At 39.4% G+C, this 21,215-nt stretch overlaps 1 protein-coding gene across 6 annotated transcripts in view; it reads left to right on the top strand.

Annotated features, from left to right (window-relative positions):
* The window catches only part of ssbp2b (single stranded DNA binding protein 2b), a 324,475-nt gene that overhangs the window by 248,337 nt on the left and 54,923 nt on the right, over positions 1-21,215 (top strand). For 3 of the 6 annotated variants that reach the window (XM_072281281.1, XM_072281277.1, XM_072281283.1), the window contains 3 exons: positions 5,672-5,755; positions 14,579-14,638; positions 19,557-19,623. In XM_072281281.1, coding sequence (XP_072137382.1) covers positions 5,672-5,755; positions 14,579-14,638; positions 19,557-19,623 — 211 coding nt within the window. The remainder of the gene's footprint in view (positions 1-5,671; positions 5,756-14,578; positions 14,639-19,556; positions 19,624-21,215) is intronic. The other 3 variants (XM_072281282.1, XM_072281279.1, XM_072281278.1) reach the window with 1 other exon arrangement.

Here is a 21,215-nt window from a genome sequence, read left to right as displayed (position 1 = left end):
ACTCTTGACTTCCAGAGAAAATCAGCAGGGGGTTCTCAGTACATACAGCCTGGTGCAGAAGATCTTGTTTCACAGATTTAGACATCTCCAAAGGGAATAGCAAAGATTTTGCTCTGATATGGAGTTATAATAGGTAAATTTATGCTTATTCAGTTGTTTACATTTTGTGGATTTGCTTATGAAAAATCAGGTATACTGTGTACATATAACTTGTTGATTTCTTCATTATCCCCTTCTTGACTCTTATATCATGAAATTCTTAAAAGGCAGTGAACGTAATATTAAAGATAATACTATGTATTTTTAATGTTTTACAGACCAATTTTAATCTGTGAGTTTGGATGTTACTAAAATAGTAAGGCTACTTAAATCATTGAAAAGAACTGACTTCATTGGTGATCCCCAATTGTAAAAAAAAACCTCACTTCTTAACAGTAACAATATTTTTGTACCTAGGCTCCAAATGAGTTAGTAGAGCATTGTTGCCTCCTAGTGGAAAGTGATCTTTAGTATAGATATTGCTTCTGAACTTCAGAATCAGGCTTATTATCACTGCTATATGTCATAAAATTTGTTGTTTTGCAGCAGCAATACATTACAATACATAAGATATACTATAAAATACAATAAGAAATTATATTTTAAAAAATGAATGAGCAATTAGTGAGGTAGTGTTCATAGGTTCATTGTCAGCTCAGAAATGTGGAGGAGGGAAAGAAGCTGTTCCTATAGCATTTTGTGTGTGTCTTCAGGCCTTCTCCCTGATGGTAGTAAAGAGAAGAGGGCATGTCCCGATGGTGAGGGTCCTTCATGAAAGATGTTGCCATCTTGACGCATTGCCTCTTGAACATATCCTTGATGGTGGGGAGGCTACTGCCCATGATGGAGCTGGCATTAGCCTTTACACCATCAAGGACTTGTGGCATTCAGCTCTACATAGACATTCCTTTGCATCAGAAAATGCCTTCAAATTATACAGTTCCTTCCATGGTGTTGTTTAGGTAATCAAAAAGCTCAGTGCACTGTGGTCAAAATTGAGTCAAAGTTAACTGCATTCATTTACTAGTAATACACACAAAATGCAGGGGGAACTCTGCAGGCCAAGCAGCATCTATGAAGAAGAGTAAACAGTTGATGTTTCAGCCTGAGACCCTTCATTAGGACTGGAAAAAAGAGATTAAAAGTTAGAGTAAGAAAGTGGGGGGAGGAGTGGAAGAAGTACAAGGTAGTAGGTGATAAGTGAAACTGAGAGGGGGAGGGGTAAGGTAAGGAGTTGGGAAGTTGACTGGTGAAAGAGATACAAGGCTGGAGCAGGGAGAAACTGATAGGAGAACAGAAAGCCATGGAAGAAAGGAAAGGAAAGGAGAGGAGCACCAGAGGGAGGTGATGGGCAGATAAAGAGATAAGGCGAGAGAGGGAAATGGGAATGGGGAACAGTGAAAGCGAAGGAGACGGGAGCAATTACTGGAGGTTCGCGAAATCATTGTTCATGCCATCAGTTTGGAGGCTACCCAGATGGAATATAAGATGTTGCTCCACCAACCTGAGTGTGGCCTCATTGCAGTAGTGGAGGAGGTCATGGAGAAACCTATCAGAATAGGAATGGGAAGTAAAATTGAAATGGGTGGCCACTGGGAGATCCTGCTTTTTCTGGTGGTTGGAGTGAGGGTGCTTAGTGAAGCGGTCTCTCAGCCTATGTAGGGTCTCACTGATATGCAGGAGACCACACCAGGAGCACGGGATGCAGAAACTGCTGGTGACCTCGCTGACAAAGGTGGTGCTGTAGTAGTCTGGCAGACGGACCTCTACCTCACTAAGGCCAAACGGCAGCTCTCTGACACCTCCTCTTACTTACCCCTGGAACAGGACCCCACCAAAAAACATCAAGCCATTGTCTCCCCAGCAGCCACCCACTTCAACCCTGCTTCCCACTCCCATTCAGATATGTCCATACATGGCCTCCTCTACTGCCATGATGAGGCTAACTCAGGTTGGAGGAGCAACACCTCATATACCGTCTAGGTAGTCTCCAGCCCCTTGGTATGAACATAGAATTCTTCAACTTCCAGTAATTCCCTCCCCCTCCCTTCCCCTATCCCTATGTCACTCTGCCCCCTCCCCCAGCTGCCTATCACCTCCCTCATGGTTCCGCCTCCTTCTATTACCCATTGTGTTTTCCCCTATTCCTCCTTCATCTTTCCTGCCTATCCCCTCCCCCATCCCTTTATCTTTCCCCTTACTGGTTTTTCACCTGGAACCTACCAGCCTTCTCCTTCCCACCCTCTCCCCACCTTCTTTATAGGGCCTGTGCCCCTTCCCTCTACAGTCCCGAAGAAGGGTTCCGGCCCGAAACGTCGACCGATCTTTTCCACGGATGCTGCCCAACCTGCTGAGTTCCTCCAGTGCGTTGTGAGTGTTGCTTTGACCCCAGCATCTGCAGATTATTTTGTGTTTATGACCTCAACAGACTCGCAGGTGAAGGACTGTTTGGGGTCCTGAATGGTAGTGAGGGAGGAGGTGTAGGAACAGGTGCGGCACTTGTTCTGCTTAGAAGGATAAGTGCAGGAGGAAGATAAGTGGAGAAGGATGAATGAACAAGGGAGCCGCATAGGGAGCGATCCCTGCGGAAAGTGTGGGGGGGGGAGGGAAAGATGTGCTTGATAGTGGAATCCCATTGGAGATGGTAACTCTGATTGTGAACATTGTGGTTGTGCAACAGAGTACTGGGGAGGTCTGGTTGCTTTGTTGCATCTATATTTGACACACAGTACAGGGCAGGTATTTGCGCACACACACTATTTGTCTCAATACTGTTTCTGTTTTCTTGTCTACTGTCTATAATTGTTTTTACAAGTAAGGTTAGTAAATTTTTTGTGTCACTCGAATTAGGCTTCTTAAGCTAAGCACAATTTTTCATCTAAAAAGGTTTTTTAACCATTATTGGTTTTGCACTGAACTTAGCCATAAGCAGTTGAATGTAAGTGGTGTTAGTAAGGAATTGGGTGAAGTATAACCCTTGACAATAAGTTTAAGCTCTCGAGGTTGGCGGAGGCATCTGGAATTTTTAATTTTGATTAACAATAGGCTATAAACTGATTGTTTTTCTGATTCTACAAATTGGAAGGTGAAGAGAAGATGTTATTCTATCAGTATTGCACTGAAAGCCTGCATGGTATACCTGGTTTAATGAATACTTAATTGATATTCGGCATATCCCTATCAGAATCCCACATAATTTTACTACATAATTGCTCTTTTCTTAATGTTACATGAGGGATATTGGTGTGGTATCTGGAAACAAAAATCTTGATGAAAAACAACTAAAAGTAAACATGGGCAGCCTTCGTAGTAAATGATTGACAGCATCAAACACAGTCAAGTAGGCACCATTTGATTTTCAAAGTTCAAAGTAAATTTATTATCAAAGGACATATACACCCTTGGGAATAAATTTCTTGTAGGCATTCACAATAAATGCAAGAAGCACAATAGAATCAATGAAAGATCGCACCCAAAAGGGCTGACAAATGACCAGTGTGCAAAAGACAACAAACTGTAAATACGAAAAGAAAACATAACAATAATAAATAAATAAGCAATAAATATCAAGATCTTGGAATGAAGAGTCTTCAAAAGTGAGTTAGGCTCGTGTGTAAGCAAAGTAATGATAGTTTCAGCTGAATACAGAGAAAATGGTCAGTTTTGAAAGGAACTGAAAGGAGCATTGGTAGTCATCCTGAGCAGAAATAAATGTCTGATTGTTGGCAGTTGGGGTAAAGGAATACTCACAACTCTCCTTCGAAATAATGTTCACACGTAATGACTGATTAACTGGCCAAACTCACATTCATTATTTAAGGAGTTTATTCTATATCAGATGTATAAAGCAGCAAAATAATTAATATGCAGTATCACTTTGTGGTCCAAGGTAATATACCGTTTAATGCAGATTATTTAGCTCTTATAGAATTATGTTCAGAATTTTACCACTTGCACAATTAGAATAATTCTTTGTTCCCATCATTTGTTTCCCTGTCATATCTGAAGGAAAGATGTGATAGCATATCAATATTCCTTATTGTACTTCATGTGCTGAATATAAGGAATCATTATATTCAAAATGATTTGCTTGATGTAACCTACATGGTTCCATCAAGATTTCCAATGCAGTAGGTACACTTTTCACAGCACAAAGACGAGTCACTTGTTCAGCAGCATTAATAAAACACATGAAACTATCAGATAATTTAATTACATTCAAAATAAATTCAGAAGAGCATATTTTCAATTTCAACTGGTTATTTGTTCAACAACAGTTTCCTAAGTTGTGATGTGTTGCCAAGTAAATTAGTGGGTTTTAAAAGATTTGTCACTTCTATCAGATAGGATGAAGGTTGATAGTGCAACAGATACATTAGGGCAGAGTTGGGAGTCTAGAAGCTTCAGAATAGAAGGACATCCCTTTAGAAAATAGACGATGAATTTCTTTAGCCAGAGAGTGGTGAATCGACGGAATTCATTGCAACAGATAGCTGTGGAGGTCATGTCATTGGTTACGTTTGAAGTGGAGGTTGATACGTTCCTGATTAGTCAGGGCGCCAAAGGTTATGGGAAGAAGGCAGGAGAGTGGGGTTGAGAGGGATGTTGCGGACTTGATGGGTCGAATGGTCTAATTCTGCTCCTCTGTCTTACATTAACCATTGATAGGTGCTGTGCTTGGAGGTGAATATTTATCCATTGCCAAAATACAAGTTCTCTGTTTACAAATGTGATGGTGTCTACATTAGTGATTTCTGGTAGTAAATGATGGAAAAGCTATTTTTAGACACTATACAGTGAAGAATTTGACATCGACACCAGTAGGACCATTTGTGGCATCAATGAATTGTAAATTTACCTTGAAATAAGCATAATGTCACTTGTAAGCTATTAATAATATCATTTTGGCATTTAATCTAACTTTGTAAATAGTTTTGTTTTATGAATAAACTCTTCTTGGGCTTTGAACCGGGTACTGTTATTAATTATAACTGGCATTTCAATGACAAACTCTGTAATCGATTATTAACAAGGTGAGGGAGCAGAAATCTGATTGGATGAGAACTAACCAATCAAGAGGGACAGACCACAGGGGTGTAAATACCACCAGACTAGACATGCTCAGGCATCATCTCTGTTGAAGATGACAAGAGTTTGTCATCGAAGTGTCGCTTATAATCGATACCTGTACCTGGTTGGAAGCCAGAGAGGATTTATTCGTCGTATATGCTGGGAAAGCACTAGGTCCTTTTTCAGTTTTGTTTTACGTTGAAGCATATTTTAATGTTTTCAATGGAAGATTATGCTTCATAAAATAATTTCTGATTTGTTATAGCAGGATTAAAAATATTATGAATATGGTCAACACATTGCTAGGTAAAACATATTATCTCCACAACACTCGAAATTTCTAGGATTATCATATATGGGCTAAATTCAGTGAAGCATTTCTGCCTGTTTAGAAAACTATGTGTACATAGTTTCAGTGGAATCAATTACTTATTTTAATGTCACTTAAATGTTGAGAATCACCATATGAACTAACTTACAGTTTATGAAAATAGGCATAAGTGATCAGTACTGTTGTTAATGGCTGTGCTGCTGGCTAATTTATGTTTGCAATTATCTGCAGGGACCACCAGGTTCACAGCCCTCTCCACACGCACAGCCTCCACCACATAATCCCAGCAATCCCATGATGGGACCTCACAGCCAGGTAGGAAGGCACAAGTAGTTACTCAGATCAAACCATGTCTGTGTAAACACCACCTCTGACCAAATGTAGTTCTACTTGCTCTAATGACATTTTATTCATCATTTCTAGTACAGCTGTGATTTGTTTTTTTTAATGTTTTGCTTTTGCTTGCAACGCTGGTGTATGTGTGTTATTTTGCATGTTTGTCATTGTTTGGTAAGAAATATTTATTCCCAGGCCAAAATCTTAGTGTTTTCTACATAATATTGTATATTGTATTCCAGGTTAGTCTATCAACATATTTAAACTTTATCCAGATTAACACCTACTATCAATTTAGTTATGTTAATTTGTTGAAAAAAGTATAAATATTTTAACAAAAAGTTAATTTACAAACATTAATATTCTGAATATTAAAATAATCTAGTAAAAACTGTAATATCAATGAATTATAATTTATAATAGAAAACATGACTTAAACATAACCAGCATGATGATATGTCATAGCAACTAACTCCAGATTGAGTCCTAGAGCAATACGGCATAGATACAGGCCCTTCATCCCAACAAGTCCATGTGCCCAACTCTATCAGCCCTTCCCCACCATGTGCCTATCTAGTGTTTCGTAAATTGCACTATTCTACCTACTTGCCTCATCTGCTTCCTCTAGCAGCCTGTTTCATATATTTACCACCCTTTATATAGGATAAAAGTTGCCCCTCAGGACCTTTTTGAGTCTTTCCCCCTCACCCCATATGCAACCTAGTTCTATGCAACCTAGTTCTTGACTCTTTTATCCCAGGGTAAAGACTGTTACGGTCCACTTTAACTGTGCCTCTCATAACTTTGAACGTTACTGCAAGGTCAGAATTAGAATCAGGTTTAATATCACTGGCACATGTTGTGAAATTTGTTGTTTCACGGCAGCAGTGTATTTCAATGCATAATCAAATAAACTGTACAATATAAAGTATAAATATTGAAATAATTTAAATAAGTCGTGCAAAAAGAGAGAGAAAAAAGTGAGTTAGTGTTCATGGCTTCATTGTCCATTCAGAAATCTGATGGCAAAGGGGGCGAAACTGTTTCTTCAAGCTCCTGTACCACCTCTTTGATGGTAACAATGAGAAGAGGGCATGGTCTGGGTAATGAGGGTTCTTAATTATGGATGCTGCCTTTTTGAGGCATCACATGTTTAAGGTGTCCTGGATGCTGGAGGCACTAGTACCCATGATGGAACTGACTGAGTTTACAACTTTCTGCAGCTTTTTTTTGATCTTGTGCAGTGGCCCCTCTGTGGCAGATGGAAACACAACAAGTTAGAATGCTCTAGTACATCTGTAGAAATTTCCGAGAGTCTTTGATGACGTAGCAGGTCTCCTCAAACTCCTAAGGAAATATAGCCACTGTCATGCCTTCTTTATAATTGTGTCAATATGTTCAGAGATGTTGACACCCAGGAACTTGAAAGTGCTCGCCCTTTCCACTGTTGATCGCTTGATAAAGACTGGTGTGTGTTCCCTTGACTTCTCCTTCCTAATGTCCACAGTCAGCTCCTTGGTCTTACTGATGTTGAATGGAAGGTTGTTACTGTAACACCACCCAACCATCTGATATATATTGCTCTTGTATGCCTCCTTGTCACCATCTGAAATCCTGCCAAAAATAGTTGTGTCATGGGCAAATTTATAGATGGCGTTTGAGCTTTGCCTAGCCACACAGTCGTGGGTGTAGAGAAAGTAGAGCAGTGGGCTAAACCTGCACCCTTGAGATGCACCAGTGCTGATTGTCAGTAAGGAGGAGATATTATTTCCTATCCTGACTGACTGTGGTATCCTGGAGAGGAAGTCAGGGATCCAGTTGAAGAGAGAGGAACAAAGGTCCAGGTTTTGGAGCTTGTTGATTAGAGCTGAGAGGGATGAATGAGGTTATCCCTTATTCTCCTGCATTCCAAGGAAGAAAGACCTAGCCTGGCCATCTTCCCCCTTTAACTCAGGCCTTGTCCTATTATTTTCCTCATAAATCTTCTCTGCACTATCACTAGTTTACCACAGCTTTCCTAAAACGGTGTGACCTCACCAACAATTTGTACATCTGTAACATCATGTCTCAATTTCTATACTCAGTGCCCTGACTGATGAAGGCCGGTGTGCTGAACACCTTTTCCATCATCCTGTTTACCTGTGAAGCTGCTTTCAACGAACTGTGCACTTGTACTTATTTTCTCAATATCATTTTTTGTTTGCACAGTACGCCTTCTTTTGCACCTTGGCTGTTTGTCAGGATTTGTCTGTTATGCATAATTTTGTGTAAATTCCTTTGTATTTCTTTTTTTCTGTAAATGCCTGAGGATAAATATTTGTTAATATTTACTATTTATCCAGTTACCATCTGTTCTTTCCCCTTCAAAACGACTCTCTTAATGGACCTCCAACAGATCCTGTCTAATTCCCTCAAAACTAGTCCTGCTCCGGTTTAGGGTCCTAAGCTGTGGACCTGTTCTATCCCTTACTGTCACTAAAAACCAATAGAATAATGGTCACTAGGGCCAAAGTGCTTCTTGTCTATTACATCAGTTACTTACCTTGCCCCATTCCCCAAGAGGAGGTCTGTTATTACACCCTAGCAAGTAGATCCCTCTATATATTACTTCAAAAAACACTGCTAGGCACATTTCTCAAATCCCATCCCATCTAAACTCTTAACGCTCTGTGTGGTCCAGGCAGTAATGGGGAGATTAAAACCTCCCACTAATACAACCTGTTATTCTTACAACTATGAGCAATTTTTCTACGTACCTGCTTCTCAAGTTCCTACTGACTGCTGGGGGTGGGGGCAGGGTGCAAAGAAATAATTCGTATCACAGTTGGACGTCACACTACATCTGCTGGTTTGATTTTGGGCAGTACTATGAAGATAAAACTCATGCCATCTTTGAACTTTTTTTAAAACCAATTTGCAGTGGAAAAGTTTCAGAATGTTTGGGACAGCACAGTAGTGTAGCGGTTAGTATAATGCTATGACATGGCAGCGACCAGGTTCAATTCCCACCACTGTCTGTTAGGAATTTGTACATTCTCCCCATGAGTGCATGGGTTTCCTCTGGATGCTCCAATTTTCCACCAGATTCCAAATACGAGCGGGTTAGTACAGTAGGTTAATTGTCATTTCGACGTAATTGGGCAGCAGTGGCTCATTGAGCCAGAATAGCCTGTTACTGTGCTGTATCTCTAAATAAAATATTAGCAGCATGCTGGCTAGTTACTGTAATACTTCTCTGCCTCAGTTACCTTCCTGCTGCTGCTATCCAGCTGAAGAATGATCTCTTTTAAAAAAAAAAAACAAGTACCATCTATTGGTTTAGAATGAACTTGATAAAATTGTTGATAACAGAAACAAATCTTGATTGGCCTCAGATTCCTGATGGCAAATAGAAACAGGGAAGGTGGGGCAGCTTAAGCTTTAAAAAGTTCATATTTTAACTAATTTTTTAAAATGTAGATTATGTTTAAGCATATCAGACTGTACTGACGTACTTCAGAAATATTGTCCTTTGAAATAACGTTTAAACCATTATTTGAATGTACATTAGGAATTATATGCATTTTTAATTTTTGCATTCAATGAGTTCAATTGCGGAGATATATAAAAGCAGTATTTAAATGCAGTATTCAATTATCCATTCTAATGTGAGAGGGCACAATTGGAGAAAAGTATCAGGAGATGCCAGGGATAAGTTCTTTACACAGAGTGGTGGGTGTGTGATACGTGCTGCCAGAATGGTGGTAGAGACAGATACATTTGGGACACATAAGGCACTCTTAGATTGAAATATGGATACAATAGGAAAATAGAGGGTGATGAGTTAGGGATGTGTTAGATTGATGTTTGCAGTAGGTTAAAAAGTCTGCACAATATCATGGACTAAAGGGTTTGTACAATGTATTTAATTTTTTGGATTCAGAGGTCAGTCACTATAGGTTTCTTGCCAAGGCCTGCACAGGGCCAAATACTGTAGGCTTATTGCTCTAGGCAGCAATATTTGATTTTGACGCAAATGACACAATTCACTGTATATTTTGATGTACATGTGATAAATAAAGCTATTTTTTCATTTTGTTTATAAAATGTGAGATCAATGCATAAAAATGGTCTATTTTCTACATTTGGCCCACTGTCAGTTGGTCACAATCACATAGAGCAGTAAGCTGTCCAAGCTGGTGATTTTAATGTCCAAGTGGGTGTATAGAAAATTATTTCATTTATACTAGATGACACTTGCAGTATTAAGAAATGAACATTGGAAATGTATAATAAATCTTTATGGTGCTTTGTGATTCATTGTCATTAAAACAATATGCTACAGCACATGTGTCTAGGTCTCAAGAGTTGGCATATTCTAAATATTTAAAATCTAAAATTTATTTGTGTGTCATAATTTGACCTAGTTGAGATAGGAATTGTGGTATGAACAAGCACTCAGATTTTCACCAAGTTCATTGATACGTATTTGATTCAATTTTTACAATAAGCATAGGACAGAAACATTTAGGCAAATCATTCCATTGTATCTGATTTATTATCATTCTCTTGCCTTCTCCCCATAACCTTTGACGTCCTGACTAATCAAGAATCTACTCAGCCTCAGTTTTAAATATGCCCAATGACTTGGCTCCACAGCTATCTGTGGCAATGAATTTCACATCCTCTGGCTAAAGAAATTTGTCCTTTATCTCTGTTCTAAAGAGGAATTTTTGTATCTGAGGTTGTACCATCTGGTCCTAGACTCCTCCACTATAAGAAACATCCTCTCCATGTTCGCTCTATCTAGGCCTTTCAGTATTCAATAAGATTCATTTATTGGGAGAAGCTTGTATTTCAAAAAGACAAAACTGTGAACCTGGGCAAAGAATATGGGATGCTGGAACTGCATTAGACACCACTGTGGACATGATAAAACTACTGCATGTTGTCCAGAAAAACAGATTATTAGCAGGGAGCTAGTAGTATTTATATGGCAATCTTGCAGATTTCACCAAGATTTTGGGGTGTAGTGGACAGTGAGGAAGGCTATCGTGGCTTGCAGAGGGATTGGCAACAGCTGGGAAAATGTGCTAAAAAATGACAGATGGAATTTAATGCAGATAAGTACGAGGTATTGCACTTCGGTAGGACTAACCAGGATGGGTCTTACAGAGTGAACAGGGCACTGAGGAGTATGGTAGAGCAAAGGGATCTGGAAAGACAGGTACATAGTTTGTTGAAAGTGGCGTCACAGGTAGATAGGGTTGTAAAGAAAGCTTTTGGTACATTGACCTTCATAAATTGATGTATTGTGTACAGAAGATGAGATGTTATATAAGGTTATATAAGTTGAGGTTATATAAAACATTGATGAGGCTTAATTTGAAGTATCGGGTACAATTTTGGGTACCTACATACAGGAAATATGTAAACATGAAAGGGTGCAGAGAAAATTTACAAGAATGTTGCCGGGTCTGGAGGACCTGAGTTATAAGAAAAGATTGAATAGATTAGAAACATAAAAAACATACAACACAATATAGGCCCTTCGGCCCACAAAGCTGTGCCGAACCTGTCCCTACCTTAGAACTACCTAGACTTTACCCATAGCCCTCTATTTTTGTAAGCTCCATGTAGCCATCCAGGAGTCTCTTAAAACAGTGGTCCCCAACCACCGGGCCGCAAAGCATGTGCTACCAGGCTGCGAAGAAACGGTATGATTTGCCGATATGAGTCAGCTGCACCTTTCCTCATTCCCTGTCACGTGCACTGTTGAACTTGAATACATGCGAGGTCATTACCCGCGCGTCATCCATGTCAGCGCAGGAATATTATCAACTCCTCGAGCTTGCAAGTGACGGCGGGCTGAAAAGTATGTTTGACATAACATCTCTGCAGGCATTCTGGAACAAAGTCAAGGCTAAATATCCTGAGATAGCCACGAAAGCACTGAAAACGTTGCTTCCATTTCCAACATTTCTCTGCAAAGCGGGGTTTTCTGCAATGAACGCAACGAAAGCTAAATTGTGGAATAGTCTGGACATAAGGAACCCCTTCGAGTATCGCTGTCTCCCATCACCCCTCGATGGGACCATCTTGTTGCAGGAAAACAAGCCCAGGGCTCCCACTGATTCAGCGATATTGGTGTGTTGCAATGATTTTGTATGTTCATACGGGGAAAATATGCGCTGTGTGTTTAATATCCAAACGTTACTTAAAATGTTATGATGCTATTGACTTATAAGTGACTTATAATTGACTATTTTCATGTGAGGAAAATATGCGCTGTGTGTTTAATATTAAATTCGTTAGATAAACCCTTTTAGAAACGAAATTGAGTGTATTAGTCACTTGTAAGTGACTTATAGTTGACTTATCACCTATATTCCCCCCCCCCCAGTAAGTGACTTATAGTTGACTTATCCCCCCCCCCCCCCCCCCCCCAGGGTTGCCAACTGTCCCATATTAGCTGGGACATCCCGTATATTGGGCTAAATTGATTTGTCCCATACGGGACCGCCCTTGTTTTGTACTTCCCCCGCTAAGGTAGAGCGTTCCTATGGAACCTTTTGTGCCGAAATGGCATAAAGCGCAGAAGAAATTACCATTAATTTATATGGGAAAAATTTTTGAGCGTTCCCAAACCCAAAAAATAACCTACCAAATCATACCAAATAACACATAAAACCTAAAATAACACTAACATATAGTAAAAGCAGGAATGATATGATAAATACACAGCCTATATAAAGTAGAAATAATGTATGTACAGTGTAGTTTCACTGAGCAGAATCGCCAAAAACGATTTGTAGAATAAAAATCACGCATGCACACGTAATGTAGGTGCACGTCACACGTGCGCGCACACAGGTGCCAGCGCAAGGCTTCATGGTCATGGTAGTCTTTCTCGGGGTAAACACAGTGAGAAAGTTGGCAACCCTACCACCCCCCCCGCCCCCGGACCCGGTGGGCCAGTCCGCAAGAATATTGTCAATATTAAACCGGTCCATGGTGCAAAAAAGGCTGGGGACCCCTGTCTTAAAAGACCCTATCGTTCCTGCCTCCACCGCTGGCAGTGGCAGCCCATTCCATGCACTCACCACTCTCTGCGTAATAAAACTTGCCCCGACATCTTCTCTGTACCTACTTTCAAGCACCTTAAAACTGTGCCCTCTCATGCTAGCCCGTTCAGCCCTGGGGAAAAGCCTCTGACTATCCACACAATCAATGCCTCTTATTATCTTGTACACCTCTATCAAGTCACCTCTCATTCTCCGTCAATCCAAGGAGAAAAGGCCGAGTTCATTCAACCTATTCTCATAAGGCATGCTCCCCAATCCAGGCAACATCCTTGTAATTCTCCTCTGCACCCTTTCTATGGTTTCCACGTCCTTCCTATAGTGAAATAGTTAGGACTGTATTCTTTAGGAAGTAGAAGATTGAGAGGACATTTGATAGAAGTGTACAAAATTATGAGGGTATAGATAGGGTAAATGCAAGCAGGACTTTTCCATTGAGGTTTGGTGAGACTAAAACCAGAGGTCAGTGCTAAAGAGTGAAAGGTGAGAAGTTTAAGGAGAACATAACATAAGAAACACGAGGGCAGACTTATTCAGAGGGCCATGAGACTGTGAAATGAGTTGCCAGCACAAATTGTCCATGTGAGCACGATTTCAATATTTAAGAAAAATTTGGATAGGTGTGTGGATAATGGTGATATGGAGGGCTGTGGTCCTGGTGCAGGTTGTTGGGAGTAGGCTTAAATGCTTTTGGGCCAAAGGGCCTGTTTAAATGCTTTTGGGCCAAAGGGCCTGTTTCTCTCTGGCTCTATAATACTGCTGTTGATAACAGATTGAAGTCGCAATCACGTGCATACCTGAATAGCTTTCTGTTTTGTTTTGATTTTTTGTTGTACAGTTTAAACATGTAGATAACTCTTGTGTTTTGTTAACACATAATTTGCATGGATTTATTCATGGTTTGATTAAGTTCTGTGCTGATAAACCTGACAATATTTTGACACAATGAATTACCATACGTTCTGAGTTGTGGTGCTGTAATTGGTGATGTTTAGATTCCCTGGCTTAAAGAATAATGCACGTTTAGATTTTCATTGATGCTCCTGACTTGATGGTATGGACCATCAGCCTCTTAAAGATTATGTGTTATATTCAAGATTCACAATTCAAGCTTGTTTTTTGTTATTCTTCAGTACGTGAGTGTAACAGAGAAAGAAATGATTGTTACTCTGGATCCAATGTAGGATAAAAAAACACAATAACCATAAAAACACAATAAATATAAATATAAAACATTCTTATAAAGCATAATGTAAAAGTAACTGTTTGAGTCCGGTCGTATGTTGTAAGCGTATTACATAGACTGATTGCATGTATGTACCTGAACATAGAGTGACACTAGGTACATAAGTAGCTGAACATAAGGTAACTGACAGGAAATGATAAACTGACAATAACTCTAGGCAAGAGGAACTTTTCTGGATAGCAACAGGACATATGAAAACACAGTAGGACTGTAACTATGCAAGTGTAGGTATGAAGCATAATTTGGCAGTGGATGGTGGAATGAAGGGTGCTGAGGGATTATGGAAAGGAGTGGATGTAGGAGTGGTGGAAACATTGATCAGCTTCACAGCTTGGGGGAAGTAGCGTGTCTTGAGCCTGAAGAGCACTGCCTGGAGGGAGGGCCGTCTGAAAATGGGACATTGGGTGGAATTGTGAACCTGAAATTAAGTATTGTACACAAATTTAACTCTTTCCATTGACAAGTTTTTTTTTCTCCATTTATTTTTGCGAGCAGCCTTTCATGTCACCTCGTTATCCAGGAGGCCCCAGGCCACCACTTAGAATACCGAACCAGGTAAAATATTATTTGACTCACTCAGTACATATATTTGTATTTTATGAAAAGTTGTCTTCTTGTTCTGCATCCGTGATTTTGATATATTGATCTATTGGAGTGACTATAATAATAGTAATACTTTTCAGACTGAGCCACAATTGTAAAGGAAATGAAAACAAAGAGCTTCTCTTTACTGTAACTTCAAATTCATCATAACTATTTACAGGTGTAATATCCTTTAGGTTTTCTGCCTGATCTTTTAATTGTTAGTGTGTACAAAGAGCAAATGTATTTACAATGTTATTTCTTTCCTGAAGGATGAAAAGAAAAAAAAATAAAGTTGCTTGTAATCAATGGACTATTAATTATTTCTGAGAACATAGTGATGTCTTGAACATTGTTTTATCTTGAACATATTAAAAACTTTTTTTTAAAACATTGCAAATTAATGAATTAGGGACATTTAAGCAACTCAAAACTAGCCACATGGATGATCAAAAAAATGGAGACTTATGTAGGAGGGAAGGGTTGGATTGATTTTGGAGTGGTTATAAAAGCCAGCCAACATCATGGACCGAAGGGCCTGTACTGTAGTGCTCTACGTGCCTTTTATTTATTCTCAAGCTGTTAATGTGCAATTTTTGAGTGACTAGGGAATGTATGCAAAATATGTTTCCACATTGGTGGATGCTAAACATTAGTGACTTCAGGAGTCCTGCACATCTGCCAAAATAAATTTATATTAATTGTAGTCATTCCTGCACTTCTTAAGTGGGAGATTGTCACTGAATCCAGCCATTGTCAGAACACCCAGTTCATTTGGGGTGCAGCGACAACAATGGTACCATCACAGGCACGGGAGTGAGTTTTGATCCTGATCTTGACATTCTGGTGAAAGTGACAGGCAGCTAAGGAGGTCCTACAGACAAGTCTGATCAAGAAGCCACAGAGGGCTGAAGTAAAATAAAAATAGAAAATGCTGCAAACAATCAGCAAGAGGCAGTGTCTCTGAAAAGTGGACCGGAGTAGTGTTGCAGGGCTGAAGAAAACACTAAGTAGAAGATGTCCTGGGGCAACACAGAGACATAGCAGTTAGTGTAAATGCTGTTACAGAGCCGGTAACCCAGGTTCAATTCCCACTGTTATCTGTAAGGAGTTTGTACATTCTCCACATGACTGAGTGGGTTTACTCCGGGTGCTCCGCCTTCCTCCCACATTCCAAAGACATTTGTCAATAGGTTTATTGGTCACGTGGCTGTGATTGTGTGGCAAGGGCTTATTGGGTCGGAAAGGCCTAGTAGTGTGCTGTATCTGCAAATAAAATAAATAGAAACTTTAGTATTGGGTCACATGTTGTATTAGTAGTTGGTCTCGATGAGACCCAGGAGGAAGGAATGGGTTAAGTTAACTCTACCTGATTACCTGAAATTGTCAGCTTCAATCATATCACACTACTCTTCCAAATGTCAGGAACCCATTTTCAGTAACTGTGACTAATTACTTAATTTATCACTGTGGTAATTCACCCTGCAGTTTGAGAGGGAGAAGCTAAAACCAGATGTAGCAGTATTACATTGGAGTAAAGGGAATTACAGAGGCATGAGAGAGGAACTGGCCAACATAGATTGGAAGGGGACACCAGCAGGGATGATAGCAGAACAGTAATAGCTGTAGTTTCTGGAGGCAATTTGAAGGCGCAGTATCGATTCATCCCAAAGAAGTAGTATTCTAAAGGGAGGTTCATGCAACTGTGGCCCATAAGGGGAAGTCAAATACAGCAAAAAGGCAAATGAAAGAGCATATAATATGCAAAAATTAGTAGGAAGTTAGAGAATTGGGAAGCTTTTAAAAACCAACAGAAGCAATTAAAAAAGGAAAGAAAAGATGAAATATGGTAAGCTAGCCCATAATATACAGGAAAATATCATAAGCTTTTTCATATATACTTTATTTATTTCTCTTGTTTGTTTTAGCATGGATAGAAGATTGGCTGACTGGCAGGAGGCAAAGAATAGCTATGAAGGGGATCTTTTCTTCTTGGCTGACAGTGAACAGTGGTGTTCCACAGGGGTCATTATTGGGACCACTCCTTTTCGCGTTATATGTCAGTGATTTGGATGACAGAATTGATGGCTTTGTGACCAAGTTCACATATAATACGAAGATAGATGGAGAGGAAGTCAGTGTTGCTGAAGTGGGTAGTCTGCAGAAAGATTTTATCAGATTGGGAGAATGGGCAAACAAGTGGCAGATGGAATATAGTATAGGGAAGTGTAAGGAATAAAGGCACAGATTATCTTCTAAATGGGTTAAATTCAAAAATCAGAGGTTCAAGGTGACTTCAAGGTGAATGAGAGGAATTTCATTGAAACCTATCGAATATTGAAAGGCCTAGATAAAGTGAATATGGAGAGGATGTTTCCTATAGTTGGAGAGTTTAGGACCAACGGGCACAGTATCAGGATAGAGGGGTGTCCATTTAGAACGGAGATGAGGAGAAATATCTTTTGCCAGAGGATGGTGAATCTGTGGAATTCGTTGCCACAGACAGCAGTGAAGGCAAAGTCATTGGGCATATTTAAAACAGCGATTGATAGGTTTTTGATTGGTTAAGGCATCAAAGGTTACAGGGAGAATGCAGGAAAATGGATTTGAGAGGGATAATAAATTAGTCACGATGAAATGCTGGAGCAGAATCGATGAGTCGATAAGCGTAATTCTACTCTTATGTCTTATGGTATTATGGTTTTAAGGCTGCTTTGCACTTGTTGCAAGGCCACTACAGGGTCTTCCATGTAATGAATGACCCAACTAATGGAAATCTATCTTTGCAAATTCTCCATTTTAAAGTATTTTTCAAGCTGGTGACAATAATAAAACATGTTATGGTGTTTGTTAATTAATGCAAACCATTAGATAATGATTGTCAATTTTAGGGTGGTTATTCAATGAAATGAAAGAATTATAGCAAGTTTATGCAGGCAATAGGATGTAGGTTAATCTAGGAAATAGACATTTCTAATGTAGGAGAAATGGACTCATGGACAGTTCCCAGGAAGGAGCCCTTATCACCCAGAGACTCCAGGTGTATCCATTCTAAGATGCCTTGCTTGAAATGTGTATGATAGCTTAGGTGTGTCTAATTAGGGTCTTGCATATTGGAGTATGATTTCTCCTTGATGTATCTATAATATATAAATGTAAAAATTCTGTTAGTTTTTTTGGTCTTCTTTTGCTTTTATACCCTTTTATATGCTTCACTATAGAAAGGATTTCAAAGCTTTAGAGAGGGTACACAGGAGATTTACCAGGATGCTATCGGAATTAGAGAGCATGTCTTATGAGGACAGGTTAAGTGAGCAAAGGAGGATGAGAAGTAACTTGATGGAGGCGTATAAGACGATAAGAAGCAAAGGTAGCATGGACAGCCAGAGACTTTTTCCCAGGATAGAAATGGCTATTATGAAGGGCATAATTTTAAGATGATTTGAGGATAACATGGGGGACATGAGTGTGGATGGAATGTGAGTAGTAAGTTTTTTACACAGAGACTGGTAGGTACTTGGAATAGCCTGCTGGGATGGTGGTAGAGAAAATAAATTAGGGGCATTTATGAAACTCTTAAGATAGGCACATGGAGAAAAATGGAGGGCTGTATAGGAGGTAAAGGTTAGAATAGTTTAAAAGGTCATCACAACATCATGGGCTGAAGGGCCTGTACTGTGATGTACTGTTCTATGTTCTTAATGAAATCTGTTTGTTCCCCTCTCACCCCGGCTGTCTCTTGCCTTCCCCATCCCTTTGGAACTCCACTGCTTCAAGCTTTATCTGTTTTAGAAAGTATCTGATTTATGCTATTTTTGTCAAAGTAGGTAACTTCACATATGTGGAGTTAAAATATACTTACCACTGTTTTGACCATTGATTTAATTTGTTAGAATCTCTTCATGATAGAAGCCCTCATCTATGCTGTTTGCAGTACTACCCATCATTGGGTACACAACTTTAATCCCAAGGTCTAGATGATTTGCAAACGCAAGGCATAGTTGTGGTACTAGTATGGCTTTAGTACCTTCAGCCAGTAGTATGAGTATTAGTTGACAACGACTCAGCCATTTTAATTGCATTCCTTCTATGATGGTTCCCGTACTTTAAGAGCCTGTGCAAGGTAACTGCTAGAGTTTTATAGACGAGGTATTTTCTTCCTGTTTACTTGCGATAATCTTGCTTTAATATTGAAAATTAAAATATTGTGGATCCTGAAATCTGAAACGAGAATAAGAAATTACATACAGTAGGTCACACATGATTTGGAGAGAGGAGAAGAGGTAATGTTTCAGTTCAGTAACCTTTCATCAGAATCTATGATAATGTAAAGTTTTTGATAGTCATAATGTGGTTACAAAAGATGTCTTGATACCCATTATAATAGTAATTCTTTACTTCTAGAATAGGGTTTGTCAAATATTCCTGTGCTCCCTAAAGTGATTTTTTTTTTCCATTTAGGGACTTAGATTAGAAGTGGAGATGATAAAACACTGCAGTAGAATGTTTGAATCTACTTATTAGTTTTTGTAAAGTATGTAAGTATGAGAGTAATATGGGAACAGAATGAAACAGCAGCTGCTGAAGAACCGAAATAAAATCAGAAGATACTGGAAACAGTTAAGCAGGTCAGGCAACATCTGTGGAAATAAAGAGTGTTTGAATGTTTTCTCTTCCACAGATAATGCCTGACCTGCTTGTTGTTTCAAGCATCCTTTATTTTTATTCAAGTGTTATACATGTGCTTAATAGATATACAAACTGAACAATATGAGTGTATTAACATCTAATATTTGATGTACCAATATTTCAAGATTGAAAATAAATTAAACCTCAGATTTTGGAAATAAAGTACATTTTCATCTCTTTTCTTTCACCTCCTTCCCAAAAGTCACTTGGAGGAGTTCCTGGAACACAACCATTGCTGCCAAGTGGAATAGACCCAACGAGACAGCAAGGTAAATACCTATCTTAGTTCTCTATTTCATGCTGAGTTCTTCTGTAGTGGTATGAGATGTGATTAAAATCCTCTTTCTGTTTTTCGTGTCCTAGTTATGTTTATTGCATTTGGTTATATTTGTAGAATGCCCTGGCTTCTGCTGGGTTAGTTCAGGGTAATTCCTTTCACTTGAATAAATTCCATTCAGGATGACTCAATTCTGTAATCTTTTTCGGCAGTTTAATAATGTTCTTCAGAAGTAGTTCCCTCCCACACAACTGATCGCGATGAGTTAAGCATCTTTAAGAGCTACAAGTAAATTGCGTTAATTTGCAGGTCTTTCAGAAGGTGCAACTTTTAAGTGCAAGTATGCAAATAAATACATTCAGAAAGATTTTGAATATTAAACATGTAATAAAGAATTCACAGCCTAATCTAGATAGAAAATAGGTACGCATTAAAATAATTATAAATAATTTAAACTTGGTTAATCATAGGTGATAGATATTATGATATGTACTTCTTATCTATAGTGATTACGTGCCTGTACTTCCTCAGGAAGCTAAGGAAATTTGGCATGTCCCTGATGACTCTTACCAGTTTTTCTGGATGCAGCATAGAAATCATCCTGTCCAGATGCATCACAGCTTGGAATGGCAACTGCTCTGTCTAACACAACAAGAAATGCTGAGAGTTGTGAATGCGGCCCAGTTTATCACACAAACCAGCCTCCTCTCCACACTTATAACTACACATTGGCAAAGCATCTAACATAATCAAGGATCCTTCTCACCCTGGTCATTCTCTCCCCACCCCCACCTCTTATCAGGTAGGAAGTACAAAAACATGAGCATACGGACTGACAGACAGAAGGACATCCTCTGTACAGCTACTATTAGACACTTGAATGAATACCTCACATACTTTGCAGGTTAGAGTGTCAAAGAGTAATGGAACACTACAGCACAGAAACAGGCCTTATTCTGCCTTGTCCCGGACCATAGCCCTCCATACCCCTCCTATCCATGTACATATCCAAAGTTCACTTAAGTGTTGAAATTGAACCCTTATTCACCACCTCTGCTGGCAGCTCATTCCAGACTCTCACCACCCTCTGAATGAAGAAATTTTCCCTCATGTCCCCCTTGAACATTTTACCTTTCACCCTTAACCCTTGACCTCTAGTCTCACCCAACCTCAGTGGAAAAAGCCTACTTGCATTAACCCTATCTTTACACCTCATAATGTGTCAAGTTTCCTCATAATGCATGTACAGGTTTCCCCCGCCATCCGAAGGTAGAGCGTTCCTATGAAACGGTTCGTAAGCCGGAATGTCGTAAAGTGAAGAAGCAGTTACCACTTGTTTATATGGGAAAAATCTGTGAGCGTTCGCAGACCCAAAAAATAACCTACCAAATCATGCCAAATAACACATAAAACCTAAAATAACAGTAACATATAGTAAAAGCAGGAATGACATGATAAATACACAGCCTATATAAAGTGAAATACTTTTCTACAATCATTGCTGCACTGTCCACTGTAGCGAAAATCTCACGCAAGCGCTCTCGGCAGAAACACTCTCTCCAGTAACCTTTAAGCTATGAAGCT

Source organism: Mobula birostris, chromosome 17 (assembly GCF_030028105.1).
Source record: "Mobula birostris isolate sMobBir1 chromosome 17, sMobBir1.hap1, whole genome shotgun sequence".
Classification (NCBI taxonomy): Eukaryota; Metazoa; Chordata; class Chondrichthyes; order Myliobatiformes; family Myliobatidae; genus Mobula; species Mobula birostris.
Note: the sequence above shows the minus strand (reverse complement) of the source record. Positions and strands in the feature narration are given on the sequence as shown.